The sequence below is a fragment of the Molothrus ater genome (genome assembly GCF_012460135.2).
Source record: "Molothrus ater isolate BHLD 08-10-18 breed brown headed cowbird chromosome Z unlocalized genomic scaffold, BPBGC_Mater_1.1 matZ_random_MA36, whole genome shotgun sequence".
In the NCBI taxonomy this organism is placed as follows: Eukaryota; Metazoa; Chordata; class Aves; order Passeriformes; family Icteridae; genus Molothrus; species Molothrus ater.
Window position 1 is genome coordinate 1,008,968 of NW_026530821.1, and position 16,950 is coordinate 1,025,917.

General features: G+C 39.1%; 1 protein-coding gene across 1 annotated transcript in view; it reads right to left on the bottom strand.

Annotated features, from left to right (window-relative positions):
- The window catches only part of LOC118699527 (3'-5' RNA helicase YTHDC2-like), a 29,143-nt gene extending 19,223 nt beyond the window's left edge, over nt 1-9,920 (bottom strand). Inside the window, exons 1-7 of the mRNA XM_036403583.2 lie at nt 9,711-9,920; nt 8,997-9,087; nt 8,415-8,608; nt 6,594-6,793; nt 5,810-5,976; nt 3,222-3,324; nt 1,861-2,017 (exon numbers count right to left, since the gene is read on the bottom strand). Coding sequence (XP_036259476.1) covers nt 1,861-2,017; nt 3,222-3,324; nt 5,810-5,976; nt 6,594-6,793; nt 8,415-8,608; nt 8,997-9,087; nt 9,711-9,885 — 1,087 coding nt within the window. The 5' untranslated portion in view covers nt 9,886-9,920. The remainder of the gene's footprint in view (nt 1-1,860; nt 2,018-3,221; nt 3,325-5,809; nt 5,977-6,593; nt 6,794-8,414; nt 8,609-8,996; nt 9,088-9,710) is intronic.
- Nucleotides 9,921-16,950: the final 7,030 nt, after the last annotated feature.

Genomic DNA, 16,950 nt, shown 5'->3' on the forward strand with positions numbered 1-16,950 from the left:
TGCCGCCTGGATTAAAAATGTAATTAATTAATAAGCAATTAATACAGTTTTTGCAAGGTTCCACATGGAGACAGTACATCTTTGTATTGAGCTACTTTCTTTTCATGAGAAGTATGTGAGAAGATAGACTTATCTCCATGTCCTCAACTAATTCAGCAAAGCTGAGATTTCTTTATGGAGTACTTCTTGACAGATGAGACATCCCAGTGGCCTTTACCTTCTAATAATTTATCCTGATTTCTTTTTCAACATGACTATTTTCTAGACCTTATCTGTGGACATTAAAGGATGCTTTTTGCATGAAGAATTAAAATCTCTACATTTTGATTTCTTGTCCCTTAAGCTGACTTTAGATCACACAGGATTTTCCTACAGAAAGAACAATCCACAATTCACATATTTTTAGAAGCTGTCACAGAGGAAGTCTTCCAACACTGATAACAAACTCTGTGTACTATAGCAATACACAACTACAAAATGTTGGTTTCCGTGGTCAGAATTTTGTCAGCCATATTGCTGAAGAAGAATCAAACCTTTTTCACTACATTAAAAGAAACAGCTGCTTCTTTTAATTCTCAAAAAAAAAAAAAAAAAAAAAACAAGGAAAAAAATCCATATTTTCAATTGCTATTGGCTTTTATTACATAACCAGCATAAGCACTGTGGTAAACTGGAGAGCTTGTCATCAGAATATCCAACACAAATATACCAATCCGAAAGAACAGGAAGCTGCAAAAAGAGTAAACTGGAAAGCCACACAACAATCACAACTGAGGCAAAAAATATTCAGAAAATATGAAATCATGTGTCATTTCCAGATTCCTGTCTCCAACAAGTTGCAAGCCTTATTTTACTAGGCAGAAATTCAAAATTGGGAACTAGAAATAAACATTTCCATCTGCAAAAAAAAGGGGAAAAGAGGTTTCCTTCTCACAAGCATTTGCTAAAATAAACCAGTAAGCAATCCCACCTGTTTCCTAAAACTGCTAAGATTTTTTAAAAAAAGGCTGACATGCAGAGAGTCTACCTGACTGTCAAATAAAGCATTTCTCTTAAAAGCTACTTTTCAAAACACATTAAACTTGGACATTATTGTTGAAAAATTAAGAGGACTGTAAGGTGCCAGAGGAGGTTGTCCATGTAGAAAACCTGCAAGCAAGGAGGGTGGGGAAAAAACCCCCAAACCCACAAAAACCCCCCATCTCCCACGCATTTGTATTTTGCCTCTACTAAAGATTTGTCAAATGAAATTAAAACAGCAATATACGGGAACTTTTATTTGCATTTGAATGTAATCTAACTGCAGGTAACTGAGTCAACACAAACTAAGAGAAACTGGATGCCTTTTCTGAATATTTACCTAGATGAATGGCTACTAATTTGCTTAAAATCAAAGAATCGTGTGATTCAAACATGAAATCCATGCTGCTTATGCCTGTATTTCTGAACTGAACAGGTACAGTTATCTGTATTTTAGCCAGTAACCAGTAACAACCCTCAAGAGGACTGAAGAATAAGAATCTACTGGAGTGTATTAATATACGTCACACTCATGTAGCTCCTAAGTCCTGTATCAGCATGAAGACAACACTTCAATAACCTTTTCCTACTTCTTTATTAATAGTGGAGGGGGGCAGGACACACCTGCGTTTACAGAACTCCCAGTGACTAAAACACTTCATTCTGAATTAGGAAAATAGTTAAGAAACAAAAAACCTGACTACACAAAGAACAAGGATTCCTGTAACTCTCAATGTATTCATCATGTGCCTTTACTCAAAATAGTTTGCTACAGTTTAGTAAGATCTGTGAGTCTCAGGGCAGGTACAGTCAGATTTAAGAGTTAAGATAAATACTTACTATGTATTACTGGGCAGCTTCCAAAATACCTAATAAAGAGATTTGCATCTAGAGCAGCACTAGAAATAATTAGTTTTAAAGTATTCTGGTTTTGCAGCACATCTCTCAGTTTTATTAGTAAGAAGTCGCTGAACCTATCCCTCTCATGCACTTCATCCTGTAACAAAAGAAAAGAGGAGAGATAAAAAAACCTCACAGACTCAAGATCACAACTTCTGACAAAAATGAACTTTAAAAAAAAATTTGATTGCAAATTACAGAGGCCTTAAAATGTGTAAGTCTAGTTTAAGTCATAGGTTTTTTTTTAAAAAGGGGGGTTTTTTATGCTTTCCATCAGCAAAAAAAAACTTCAAAAAGCTTTTATCAGAGCTGAGTGCATTGCAATGCTGAAGCTCTACACACCTTAATTTCAGAGGCCAAAATAAATATCTGAAGCACCTCTAATTTTGTATTTGAAGCCAAATTTCAAGAAAACGTCACAAACCACAAATCCTACAAATCTTACTTTAATAAATTCTCACTTCACCACTGATGAGCATTTAAAGAAATGTATGACACCACATAATCAGAAAAACAGAGAGATTGCTTAGACAAGTCATACACAAAGCCTATAAACTAAGGCACATAACTCAATAACCACCTTTGTCATTCTTCTGTTTTGTTTTGTATTATGAATGAATGAAACAATGGCTCAAATCAAGGTTTATAGGCTGACATCAAGAATGTATAGATCATTCTCATGCTTTTTTTATGCTTTGATAAACAGGTAGGCACCTAAACTTACCATGTTTTCTTTTAATCTTCAGTACTTAAATCTTGCCATAAGCATTCTAGTTCCTCTTACTTATTAAATTCCACAATAGGAATACTAACATAATCATAAATGAAGACACCTGAATAATTTGCTTGCAACTGGCCTCCACATTATATTATTATATATGGGCAAACAAACGGACTGAAAACCTGGTATTGCTAAAACAAATACATGACAACAGAAATTCTGACATGATCACATTGAACCACATCAATGTAAGCCTCCCTAAAGATTTTCTGAGGAACAGGGGAAGTTCAGAAAAATTTACACTTATGTCCTCCTCAGCTCCTCCCAATTCCACAACTAATCACTGGCATTAAAATAAAATATTTTTACAGAAAAAAACACAAATGCACAGAAAACCACCAAAATCCACAAAATATCCATGCTACTCTAAGGACTCAGGAAGTCTTTGAAGTTGATTCAGATTCTACCAAACAAAAACACCTAAAGTGCTCAGCAAATTTAAATTTAAAAAAATTAGGACCTAATTTTCTAAAGCAATACATATTGCTCCACCCCACATGAAAGACCACAGGATGCTCACCACAATAACATGGGTCACGGTGGAGAGGGTGCTGTCTCCTGCCATCAGGGTGTGAAGGAGCATGTCATTAGTGCAGAATGTTACCAGTGTCTTTGGAGAAACCCTATGGAACACATTACAGAGACAACTCAGGGCGTTTGCACCATTTAAAGTTAGTTAGCTTTCCACAGATCAAAACTTAAAGCAGCTGCTGACAGGAAGAGGAATTACAGTTCTCTCCCCAAAGGACTCATGCACACCATTTGTTTTGAAACTATGCCTTTTCCCAGACATTTCCCAACAATCTGTAGTGCTTGTGCCCCAAAACTCTGGACAACAGATTAATTGAAAAAATAAGATTCAAATTTTAATAAATAAGGAAGTAAAAGAGAACTATGAAGAAACTCTGCATGTCATTCAATTTACTAGAAAATTCCATGTGGAAAACCAGGCTTCAATTCCTCAGCATATGCCTGGATATAGCCTTTGTATTTTACTACACGTGGTGGGATGAGCCTGGCTGGATGTCAGGTGCCTCCCCAGCTACTCCATCTGTCCTCTCCATGGGTAGGGGAGAGGAAACACAACGAAAGAGTCACAGCGTCAAGAAGGAAAACATGGGTCTCTCTCATGGACAGTCCTCCATGAGCTTCTCCAATACAAGTCCTTCCCATGGGTTGCAGGTCTCCATGAACTGCTGCAGTAGAGGTCCCTTTCCACAAAGTGCAGTGCTTCAGGAACAGCTTGCTCCATTGTGGGACCCCCACAGGGTCACAATCCTGACAGCAAACATGCTTCTTGTGTGGGCTCCCTCCATGGGGCCACAGGTTCTGCCAGGAGCCTTTTTCAGCACAGACCTCCCAGAGGATCACAGCCTCCTTCAAGCATCCACTTGCCCGAACATAGAGTCCTGCACAGGGGGATGGATCCCTGCTGCACCATGGACTCCGTGGGCTGCAGGGACACAGCTGCGTCACCATGGGCTGCACCCGGCACCTGGAGAACCTCCTCCCCTCCCACAGTGACCTTCCTGTCTGCAGAGCTGCTTCTCTCACATGCTCTCACTGCTCTTCTTCAACTGCTGCCTCTGTTGTTCAGGTTTTCCTCCCCAGTTCCCCACTGTACCAGAGGCACTACCACCATCACACATGGGCTCAGCCTCAGCCAGAGGCAGATCTGTCTCAGATGGCACTGGCTCTGTCAGACACGGGAGAGGCTTCTGGCACCTTCTCACAGACGCAACCCCACAGCTACCAAAGCCTTGCCTTGAAGACACAATACATTACAGCTGACTAAATCACAAAGTAATCTGCTGATCCTCTGGTTTTTCAGGAGGTCAAAATACTGAAATGTTACAATTCCATATCTGGGGCAGAGTTAGCTGCCCCAATAAAAACAGCAATTGTCACTACTTCCTCTGGTACGGCCATCCAAAAGGAGCTGAGAAGTTCCTTTGTACTGTACTCTACAGCTCTTCTCTAGAAGGCAGTTAAGAAAACTTTAAAAATTATACTTCTGTGCTGTGTTACTATAAACACCTCTAAACATCTCCACTCCAGATTTTTTTTGTCCACAGCTCAAAATATTGTTATCTCCCCCTTTTAGTGTTTCTCTGGAGTAAATGTATTGATTCCTCTCAAGGTGGATTTTCTGCACTCTTTCCAGTAATTCTTCCATTTTGATTTGACTTTGCTGTTCCTCTGCCAGCATAGTACTTCCATATATTAAATAAGCTGAAGCACTTCCAGCTTATTTGTGATACATCTTCACCAGCTCTTCTAATCTCTTAATAGCCTTGTGAGCTTTCACATACACATTTGAATTCTTATTGTGGCTTTGTTGTTCAAGTGCATTCATTTTCAGCAGCTATGTGTTATCTTTGTTCATTCAAGCAACACAACCTTTTGCCATCTTCTGGTCACTCATATCCCAACTGCTGGCCCTTCCCTGGAATGTCACTGCCTATGCAGTACAAAGATGTAAAGACCCCACACAATCCATTCATGCTCTGCTTTACAGACTAATTCATCAAGTGATATTGAAATCTCTACTTTTACATCACGTTTTCACAAAAGCTGCAGCAGAGTAAATTAAGACCAAACTAGACAGATAAATAATGCTCAGCTTCATCAGTCACTTTCCAAACTTGTTGTCTTCCCTTTTATGACTCCTATCAACTCACACTACGTAACATTTGTTACAGCATGCTGGTCTTCACACCTACCTTCAAAGCTTGCAGAACTTTTGGATCCACACATGTTAAAAGTAGAGAGGGGGGAAAAAAAATAGAAAGTGTAGACTTGATCTGAAAATCAGACAAGGATTTTACATGCATACACTCTGCAGAAGAAATCAATAGAAAGCACTTGAAATTCAGTTCTGTAAGACAACCTACATGAAAACTGCAAAACACAGGAAGAAAGCCATCCTTTTCACTCTTACGAGTGTAATTATTTACTCTTAATACTCTCAATAGTATCCCTTACCTGCAATAACATATCCCACCTATAATTTGTGGGGCTGCATCCCAAACATACTGCAGTTTAAACGTACACAAGATTCACAATACCAACACGAGATCAACTGACAGTTAGAAATAGCATTAGTACCTGCTTTCTAACCGGATCTGATAACCAATTGTCTGGCCAATCTTCTCTCTTCTTTCTGCTGCCACTCTTTCAGCCACAGCAACAGCTGCTAAACGTCTTGGCTGAGTACAAAACACACGACAGGGAGTTCCATTCTTGTAGCAGTCATCAAGGATAAATTGAGGGATCTGTAAAGAAGTGGTTCAAATTTACTCTTTGAGAAAGCCACAGCTTTGTTAGCACAGGGAAACAATTTAACTGCAATTTAAATTTAATTAATTTATTACACATTGCAAAAGACTTTTCATTAGGATTATCACTGCAAGCATACCTGAATTGGTGGAAAATAAATTTCGAAGTATAACCTATTTAGGTTTTTTTTAGAGAAAAAACTTGCAGTGTCTCTCTCCTGCTTCAGAGGAATCTGAAAAAAAAGCCCCCTGTAGATAATCTCTCATTTTAACACAAAAAATATATTACTGTGGGTACTAAGAACAGAAATAGCCTTAGAAGAAAAAAGGCTATACAAACATCACAGTTACTTTCCCTTCAATATTTTGCATTATTTTAATGAAAAAATTGTATCTACAAGAAAATTGTGAAGAAAAATTTATGCTTTTAGTACCTATCTACTGGCTTAGTGTTTCAAAAGCAAGAAAATTAATTGGAACACAAGACTTTCAATTATACAGGAAAAGAAAAGCCTTAAAATAGCATAAAAATATCCCATATCAGAAATGTTACACAATTGGCGTTAGTTTAGTATAAACACTGTTATCTTTTTTATTTCATTGAAGAAACATACTTGTGTAGTTTTTCCTGATCCAGTCTCTCCTATAATCAAAACGATTTTATTGTCCTTTATTATTTGGACAATTTCTTCCTGTTTTTCAAGAACTGGTAGTGACTGCCTAAAGGAATCAAGCTCTGATTCCCCTCTTTTCACTGGGACCTGGGGGATACCATCATTAAGTCGACAACTTGTCTTGTTTACTTCTTTCTTTTCTGCAAAGAGAAGTTAAAAGTTTATTTATACAGATCCAGAGGAAGGTCACTAAAAACACCGCTCAAAAATTGTACTTAAAAATTAACGTTGCTGACTTTTTATGCATCCCTGTGGGTAAAGTGACAAACCTATCACAATTTAGAAGTCATATTTATAGCAACATGTCCTCCTGAGGTGCTTGCAATAGATATTTTTCAAAACAGTTATTACTTTCACAGGTATTTCGAACAAAACCAGACTCTTCCAGAGCATTGCTCCAAGTCAAAAAAGCCTACAAAGAGCAAAAGGAAAAAGAGAAACTAAACCAGAGAAAAGCAGCCTGGTGTATTTTGGTGGCTTTTGTATCTGCACCCACATTTCACACCTGCAGTTCTCCCTAGAAATACACACTTACAGAGTTAAACCTTAAAGCTATTGCACAATTTTGCCTGAAATCATACTAATGCAAGCATGCTGCATCAAGAGTCCTGGACCCCACACAGCAGTGTGATGTGCTAGAAAGCAGTGCATAAGTAGCCCAAAAACGTGCACATCTTCTGAGGGAGCTACTTCAAATCCATCATTGCAAGTGCTACTCTGTAGTTCCTTGATAATTATTTTCCAGAAGAATGAAAAGCTTGCTGTAGACTAATTATACACACAATAACTGTGATTAATACATTCATATACTAAATTTCAAGCTCTGCTGTACCAAGACAAACACAGAGATCAGGAGAACTAAAAATACATTCTTGAGAAGCAGATAAAGACAAATATTAGACTGTTCATTAACTTATTCCTTACATTGCTAATACATTGCATTTCAGTACTTCTATTATAGCTTCCTTCTGTTCATTGAACACTCCTATTAACCAACTGAAACAATTGAAAAAAAAAGCAAAGGAAGCACTAAAAGAACAGATAGCATGTATCAGAAACACACAATTAAACAAGGCATATTGGTACAAGTATTTTCTGTTCACTACAACCATCTCTGCACACAGAAACACAATGTAAGTCTAAAGCAAGAATCTAGATGAAAGTCTTGCTTTAAAAAAAAAAAGGCACTCTTTTTTTTTAAAAAAAGGCAATACTCCTTTTTTTAATTAAAAAAACCACACAATTTTCAGAAGTTTGTCTTTCAGCGAACTCTTCTGTGTTCAAGAAATCAAGAAGTCTGGAAAATAGTCTCTTAAGGACCAAATCTATTTTGTGGAGATGAAACCTTGATTTATCAAGGACATTCATTTCTATAAGCAGAATAGACAACCTCATTTTCTTATAAGGGCGTTCTTATGGCATTGTGGTAACACTGACTCTTCAATCTCCACCTCAGAGTACTTCTATGAAGCCACATTTCACAAATGTGCTTCCAAAAAGATTTGGCTGGAACTGGCTCAAAGATTCTAAATTAACACAGCACAAGGTAGACATCACACTGTGCATGATATGACTTCCCAAGTTCTTCAGAACACCAGTTATGAAAGACCTTAAAAGGAAAATTCATGTGTTTGTTTAATGGTGTCTGAGAGGACACAAGAGGGGACAGCACAGAAAGGTTTGTTTTGTCACCGAGTTGCAGGTGGTTTTTTCAAGTGGTGTTGATGGACAAGTCCAAATCAGAAGACACACAGAACATACCAGATTCAACAGCACAGGCATGTCCTCTCTCTGTCCTTGGCAGGAGCTCTGTGCGCTCCTTGTTTGTGACAGGAAAGCTCCGAATGAGACTCCGAATGGCATGCTTTGTACGGAGAGCCAAGTCACAAGTCATGACTGCATGTGCATCTGATACATCCTTCTTCCTTACAGTCAGGTATCGATTGGCGCCTTTTCTGTGAGGGGGGAAAAGAAAGTGTATTTTAGGAATAAGGAACCTACTCTGGGTTAACTTTTATCTGTCAAGGTATGAGACTCTATGCAAAATCTCTGAAAAAACCCAGACCTCACAGTGAAGCTTTTTTAATGGACCCATTCAATCCACGAAGTGGATTAAGTGGAAGTGGAAAAGCAAGCTGTCTCAAAATGCATGTCACAAGTTTTTCCAAGCACGCATACAGCAATGAACAAAGATACTTATTTCTGTGTCTACTTTTACACTTTTTTCTCTAATACTATTCCTTGCAACATGGTAGGGTATATTGAAAACATCTATCAGGTTATCTTTAGTCATGAAATTCCATTGGTTTGCAGCTAAAAACCAAAAATTGTACCCCAACTCACCCTTTGCTTTTAGATACCAGTCCAAGAGACTGACAGAGCCGGTGAACAAATGCTCTTTCACTACTAGTGAAACTAGAAGGAAATTCCATCTCTAGAATGATAAATAATAATGAAAAAACAGTAATAATGCAACAGGCAGTAATCTTGACAGATTATATCAATGTTACAGACCCACAGAATTGTTAGGATTGGAAGGGAGACCACCCAGTGCAACCCCCCTGCCAAGGCAGAGTCACCTGGAGCAGATGACAGAGGAACACATCAGAGGTTTGGGATGTCTCCAGAGGGGGAAACTCAACACTTTCCCCAGGCAGCATTCCCAGTGCTCTGTCGCCCTCAATGGAAAGAAGTGCTCCCTCATGTTGAGGTGGAACTTCTTGTTTTATGGCCATTGCTCCCTGTCAAAAAGTCTGCACCACCTTCCTGGGACTCATCTTGAAGATATTTATATGCATTAATGAAATACCCTCTCAGTCTCCTCGAGGCTAAACAGGACCATCTCCCACATCTCTCCTGATAACAGATGATCCAGCCCCCTCATCTCATCTCAGTGGTCTCTGCTGGACCCCCTCCAGTAGTTCCCTGTCTCTGTGCTGAGACGCTTAGAGCTGGACACAGCAGCCCAGCTGTGCCTCACTAGGGCCGGGCAGAGAGGCAGGATCCCCGCCCTCCCTACACCCGCAGGCTGCCCCCGGGCCCGGCTGTGCCGCGCACCCGCTTCGTCCCCTCTCCGGAACCGCTCCAGGGCGAGCTGCACCGCCATTTCCACCTCCTCGTCCACGCCGACCTCCCTGAGGGCTTCGGCCCGGGCGCGCACCGCGGCGGCGGCAACCGACCCCCCCGTGGCCCCGCTGGGCTGCCGCCGCGGGACCCGCCTGTGTCGCGACATGGCACCGTGTCACGGCCCCACACGTCCCCGACACCGACGCGGATCGGAGGCCGCAGCGCCTCGGCCCAGGGGGCGACGCTGGCGGCGGGGCGGGGCTCCCGCGGCCGGAATAGGCCCGAACGGAAGGAATTTGGCTCTTTTCCCGCCGTTAGGCGGGAAGCGTGCCTAAGCACCGAGGTGTGTGTACGGCTGTGACCAAAAAGGGGCACTGGTACCCTGTATGGTCATAAATTACGTGATTTAATTGCATGGTATTAAACGTAGGCGTGGCGAGGGTCATCTCGGCCCTCAGCCTCCTCATTCTGTAAAGCGTTACTTGCCCTTGATTTTGGATCGTCTTTTCCTGCTGTCCTTTGACTGCACGCTGCGGACACGAGGTGGAATCTAAAGCCAAACCTCTTGGGCATGACACAGGGCTCGGTGTTGAAAGCTGCTGCTTTGGAAACGTCATTAGGTCAGAAGGAGAGTACTTAGAAGAAGAACAAACTACTCCTCAGTTGTGAACTGAAGTGGGGAATTAAATAAATGGAAAATAAGCACTCACTGTCTGATGTAGCTGGCTGAAAAATGGCTCTTAAACCACTTCTACCAAAGCGTTTACAAGGCTCATTTCAGCATAATTCTGCATTGAGAGGTCACAGTGGAGCAGAACAATTGATCTGTTCTAAGGTTTTAAAATTTTTTCCATTCAGGTATCTGCCTATGTATCTTCAACCAAAGTACATAGTGCTAGTTCCTTATTGATGTTCCTGTGACATTCAGTACTGCCACCTTAGAGCACGTCACAGTTATTACGGAAAATTAAACACTTCAGCTGAATAAAATGAGCATTCCTCTTATCATTGTTGGTATCAACAGTAAAAAATGAGAGCTCATAACTAATTTGAAAGAGTCACATCAGAAATCTTAATTATGAATGCAGATCTCTTATCAGTTTCTGCCTCTTAACAGCATCATCTTGCCTTCCAACAGATAAAAATCCATGATTCTGAAAAATGATTCCTCAGGCTCAATACTCCTCTCAGTTTGCAATCCTGTAAATACAGCAGCACACAGAGATAACTAACTGTTGGGTTAGGTCTCATCTATATGGCTAAGAGTGGCGTGAAGTCTGAGTGCATCCTGCATAACAAATTCCTTAAGACATGCCTTTCTTCTTTCACTGCTTTTTTGACTGTCCAATGTGTTATGAATAAGAAGCTTGACTAGGCCAATATTCAAGCAGCAATCAATTTATTATTTAATATGGTAAAGTATGAGCAATACAGCGCTGGGTACAGTGGGGGAAGTTTTCCCTCCAACTTCACACTGATAGTTGAGGGTTACAGGTATTTATAGGGGTACTCATCAGCTTTTTCAGCAGTTTCTATTTCCATTTTTTACTCATCAGCAATTTTTATTCCAAATTATTACATCACAATTCTATACACTATTGTGATTTGAATTTCTCAAAGGAGTATCTCCAGATGGTGGCGGTCCAGTTTCCGAAAGAAGAAAGACGAATCCCATCTGGTGGAGTCCAGCTCCCCAGATGTGTCCACCTTTTAATTGCAGAGGCTATAAATCTCATAACAGTGATGTCCAGCTTCTCTTTGGTCAAAACCATAAATCCTTGAGGTGATGTTCATCTTCCTTTCTCAAGCTGTTTTTCTCTACTTCAATAAGGTGTGAGATAAGCATATTTCCTTTATCTATATTCCAAAGCTATAGTTTCAAGGATACAAGTAATATTCTAAAATTATACTTCAAAAGGTTATTATTTCAGAGCTCTTTATGGATTAAATGCAAGCAAAAAGCAACATCCTTAACACTTTAATTCCAATGGTCCTAAATCAACCGGGGCTAATTGCAAACAAAAGATAGGTTCAAAGGCCTTTTTCCATGCTTTATTTTCCTCAGTTATTATTAGAATTCACAGCTCTCCCATTGTCGGGGTCCACACATTTCGCATTCACAAATACACACGTTGCCTGTTTGTACCTAACACGAAACACAGCTTTGTATTTCACAAATGCTATTAGAAGGGTGAAAAAATAGGAGAGTGTAGTCAGGCATGCACTGCCTGCTGCAGCCCTGCTAAATACTGAGTTGCAGTCTGGACTCAGCATATGAATGAGCAAAGAATTGTGCTTACCCAAGTTCTTAGACATTCAAGGCTTTATTCTTTATACATACTCTCTTAATAAAAATTACTAGCTGTAGACTTTCATATTAGAAATAACAACCTGTATGTATTTAAAAATTCTTTTTTCATGAATGGCCTCAGAAATACCTTCTGGCTAATGTTTACTCAAAGCAACCCCTGGAATAAGAATTATTTCCTTCTATTAACATATGTCCAAATGCCCATGTATTTTTTTTAAGAAGAATTAAGAGGCAGCACAGTTTTGTGCAAAAATACATCTGCATGTTTAAATACAATTAGGTATTCTTATTTTACCCTCCCTAGAGGCAGTTTTGCTGACTTCTTTTCAATTTGCAGAACATTTTCTCTCTTGTAAACACTCTTATGTTCCACAAAAGATGCCAGTTCTAAGAGAAAAAGAACTGCAAAGGAAGTTGGTGAAACAGTATTATCTGTTATGTACTGTGTTAGATTATGTCAGATTTGACTGCAAAATAGTTAGTCTTTCTAACTCCATTTTTGTTTGTTTGGGATTTTTTAATGATTTTAAGTGTTATAAGACCTATTAGCTGTTGAAATATGATGCAAGGTTCACTGGTGAGCCAATTCTTCAAGATCAAGTTAATGAAAGAACACAAGATTTATTTCTCTTTTCAGTTCCTTGATTACAAAAAAGAGGGGGGAAAAAAAGGGAATTCCAGTATGTAGGGGTTTTTTAGGCATCATAGTAAACTTGTAACCAGATAGCTGTTGGCTGCTGTGATCATTAATGATCCCATGAAGTAAGTTAGGGAAGTAAGTTTAGGGAAGTAAGACTGATGTCAAATGATATTGAAAGATATTTGTTTAATAAATTAAGTGCAGTGAAAATGGGCATTTCTTGCTTTACTGCCCTCTACTGTATGCACTGATACACTGATCGTTCCCCAGACCTTTGGCTGCTGATCCGAGTGATTGCCTCTGCCCCATTTCTGTAACCTCTCCTATCATCTACTGACACATCATTTCTTATTTATCTGTCTTTTCCACTTCCCTTACTCAGTTCAGTTTTTTTTTATTTTTGAGACATCTAGGAAAAAGCCTTTCAATCAGTTCTGTCCTTGTAAAACAACCTCTCTCAGGTCCTCAGTTGCCACAGTCCAGAGCTTGGGCTTTGTCTCTACAAATCCATTTCCCTCATTGCTGTTGAACTTCCAGGGGAAAGCTGCAACCCTTCAGTGGAGCTCAAGGCATCTATAGAGTTCAGCAATGAATCCAGAATGGAGGCTGGGGAAGAGCATGATTCCCAACAGGGTCAGATATGCCCCAGTTCTTCCCACAGCTTTCTCCACTACTCTCCACTCCTAAATTGAGAAACTCTAGTTTCCAGGGTGAACAAATGACAGAGGACTGGAGGGAGAGTGGAATGATCCTGTGCTAACAGATCTTTCTGTGTCTACAAGATGTTATAAAGTCAGCATGAAAACTGCAGGGATCCCGTGTCTTGTGAGCTTAGGAGTAGACTGAAGGCAGAAGGATTTCATCCTTACGATGCATGTGCTTGTGTCTTTGCTGAAACTGGAACTGAGTGGAACTGATGTGCTCCCTATGGAGATTAATTTATCCAGAATGTAATTTCCCGTTAAAATGTTGTTTCAATGAAATATTTTGACCAAAATAATACCTATGTTGCAGAAATTTTCTGGAGCACAGAACAAGTTTAACTATCACAGTCATCAGCACCCTGCAGAAAAAAGTTTTGAGGTTACCTCATAGTCAGTCTACAAAAAGACCATTTATCTTTACATGTGCCCCCACTTTTTTTGACCAAAGTAGTATTTTGTTAACATAGATATAGCTTCAAATAACATACTTTGACAAAAAATAGTGGGAATATTTAATATCTTTGTTAACATGAATATACAAGAAATGAGGAAATTAACTTCTAAATTTCTGTATCCGAAATGTGGATCCTTATGTAAGATCTAGGAGTAGGAACCTGTTTGAGTAGGAGAACAGTTTAGCATATTTTTGGAAAAAGGGACAAACTGTTCTCATTTCTTTTCTTCATCATCATCAGAAAAAAGTACACTTTTCAGAACAGTTTAACAAGGTGATTGAGCATTTATAAAGGTGAAAAATGAGGAGGAAGCTTTTCAAAAGAGGCATTAATATTCTATCTAAAAATTAATATTCTTTCTAAAGTATTTTTAATCCTAGATAAAATATCTCAGTTTTGCAGATCTCTCTTGGGAGCAGGAGGAGAAAAATAAGAAAAATCAGCCTCACAAAAAAAAAAAAAAAATTCTTTTAAATATACTGTTTTAAGAGTTTTCAAACAGCTCAACTTGCTAAGACTTCCACAGAAAAGGCTGCAGAAGAATTATATTTCTAGATGGACTTGAAATCATAGGTCTGTGATGAGAAGTGGATCTAAACCAAGTAATGTGAAGAAGGTAATACTGTGACTTCAGACACAAGATTTTGATGAGAATTTAACTTAGCAATTTTCTAGCTAAACCATTGCTCTGTTAGCAGCAGATGCTGTTTGCTGATGTATTAAATAACATTAATTTGAACTCATGTTCTATGTCTGTTACTTGAATTTTTTTTTACAGTGAAGATCAGTAAACAAAGATGGTCTTTATCTGAAGCTGACTGACACACAGAACTATCTCTCCTTTGACACTAGCAGGCATTGCTTTTGATTGTAGTATACATCAAAATGTATACATCAAAATCTTCAGTCTGAATATCTAAGCAGTGGAAGCAATTAGAATAGCTATGTCTCCCATCTATCTTACAGCAACATAAAAAATATGCATTTTGTAAGTTACATCATAGAAAATAAAGTATGTTTTTAATTTCACTTCACTAATTTAAAAAAAAAAAAAAAGTATGTTTAGATAGGAAATAACTTCTACTTAGCCCTTCTATTACCTGGGCATGGTTTATATAGGTTAGGCACAGATTTAGATCTAAGCACACCCACATTTAATAGCTTGGTATACATGTGCAAAGTCATGTTATGTGAGTGCCTGGTGCCCAAGCCAGCTCCACCCTGGTCCCATGTCCCAGCCTGGCCTCTGTTGTCCCCAGGGAGGTGTCTGATACCCTGGGCTGACCTGGTTGCAATGGCTGGGTGGTCCTGGCTACCAGGCCCTGCTGTGCCTTCCCAGGCAGCCCCAGCAACCTCTGGCTCCCCAGCCCCTTGAGATTTTGATTGTAATATTGATACAAGAAGCGATGGATTGGAATCTGACCTGAGCTGCAGAGGATCCAGGTGATTAGAAATTATAAGTTAAATTGTATTATAAATTCCCCACCATGCTAGTTACAAATTGTACTATGTTGACTCTGCTTTTAGAAATCCCGTGCCATTCTAATAATAAATTCTCTTCTATATCAATCATAACATCCTGTTAAGAAAACAAAGTTTTAATTGTACCTATGGTTTAGTGACATCCTGACTCTGCCAATATCCCCAAGAGAACCCATCTGTTTTGGGTGACAGTGTCACTTAGATAACACTGACATGTCTATTAACCAAGAATGTCATGGAACCTTTTAGCAAGTGTGTGAAAAGGGCTGGATGTAGTATTTAGGAAATTGAAAGGGATGGTATTCTGGGCAGTTGGATTCTGGATGCTGAGAAAGTTCTGCATTGTACACTCTGCCTACCTTGCTCAAAGGAATATTACTAAATTAAACTTCCTGCTTGCAAATTAGGTTACTGTTTGTTTTGTTGGTGGGTTTTGAAAGAGGTTAATTGAAAAATGCTGTGGCTGAATGTTATCTAGAAGGAAGTTTTTCTCTTTTTTTGGTTAGTTGATTTTGGTCATTTGGCAGCTTTTTATGCAGAGACATAAGTTGTTTTCTACTGCAAAATCATTTATAGTTAAATTTGGAGAGGTTTACAGTGATGTTCTTTTTCAATTGTTCAACATCTCATTTGAGGTAGACTTGACTTTCAGGGATCATATGAACCTAAGTGTTCTGTTGATTTGGTGAAAGCTCAGAAAAGTCCAGCATGTCTGGAAATCAGATGTCTCCTGCCCATCTTTCAGAGACGTCAGATTTTGGGTATATAAATGTTGGAGACTAAGTGCAGCTAGTAGTGCTACATCATTGTTATTAACGTTTGCATTGACTGTCTGATATATGCTTATCTGAATTTAGAAATTCAGGACATTATGGAAAATGTATATTGTACAATATAAATTATATTGAAAAACTAAAGATTCATTTAACTTACATAAGAAGACAAACAAATATCCAACGGATTGAGAGTTAAAACCCACAGTCTTAAACAGAAAACATACAAACTTTTAAAATATTTCTTTTGAGAAATATCAAGCCTATTTTGCTACTCAAAGCAGTAAAGAGCTCTCACTCCTTGCCCTCCTTCCTTGTTCTCTCTTCACAAATTTCTAGGCACCACATACCCCTCACACGAGGGACACTTCAGGCAGAATTGTACTTTCTGTGTACAGCCTAGTTTGTGTTTTAAGTGTGAGGGTTTTGCCATCTGAAATTGGCTGTAGGACTGAACTGCCACATAATTCAAAGCAGGCACAGAAATGTGACTAACTGCAGCTTAAGGTATTGCTTTCCAACTGATGCAATGCATCTTTTTAAAAAATTAGATGGGCATCATGATATAAACCAGAAAGCACAGCTGGTTTTACAGTCTTGCATGCCATACCACAGCTAGGACATCAGCTGTTCCTATCAGCAAGGAGGAGCTGGTATGGGTGATTTATTATCAGGGAAAGTCAGAAACCACTGCACCAAGTTTTCTTGGGACTGGTGCAAATGCAAAATAAGTTAACTACAGCTGATCCCCATAAGGAGAAGATGGGAGGAAAAATTCAATTGTACCAACTCAAAAATTGTTCACAATGAGCAGGGAGAAGAAAAAGAATGGGTGAATTTCTGATCCACAAAGAAAGCTATTGTGT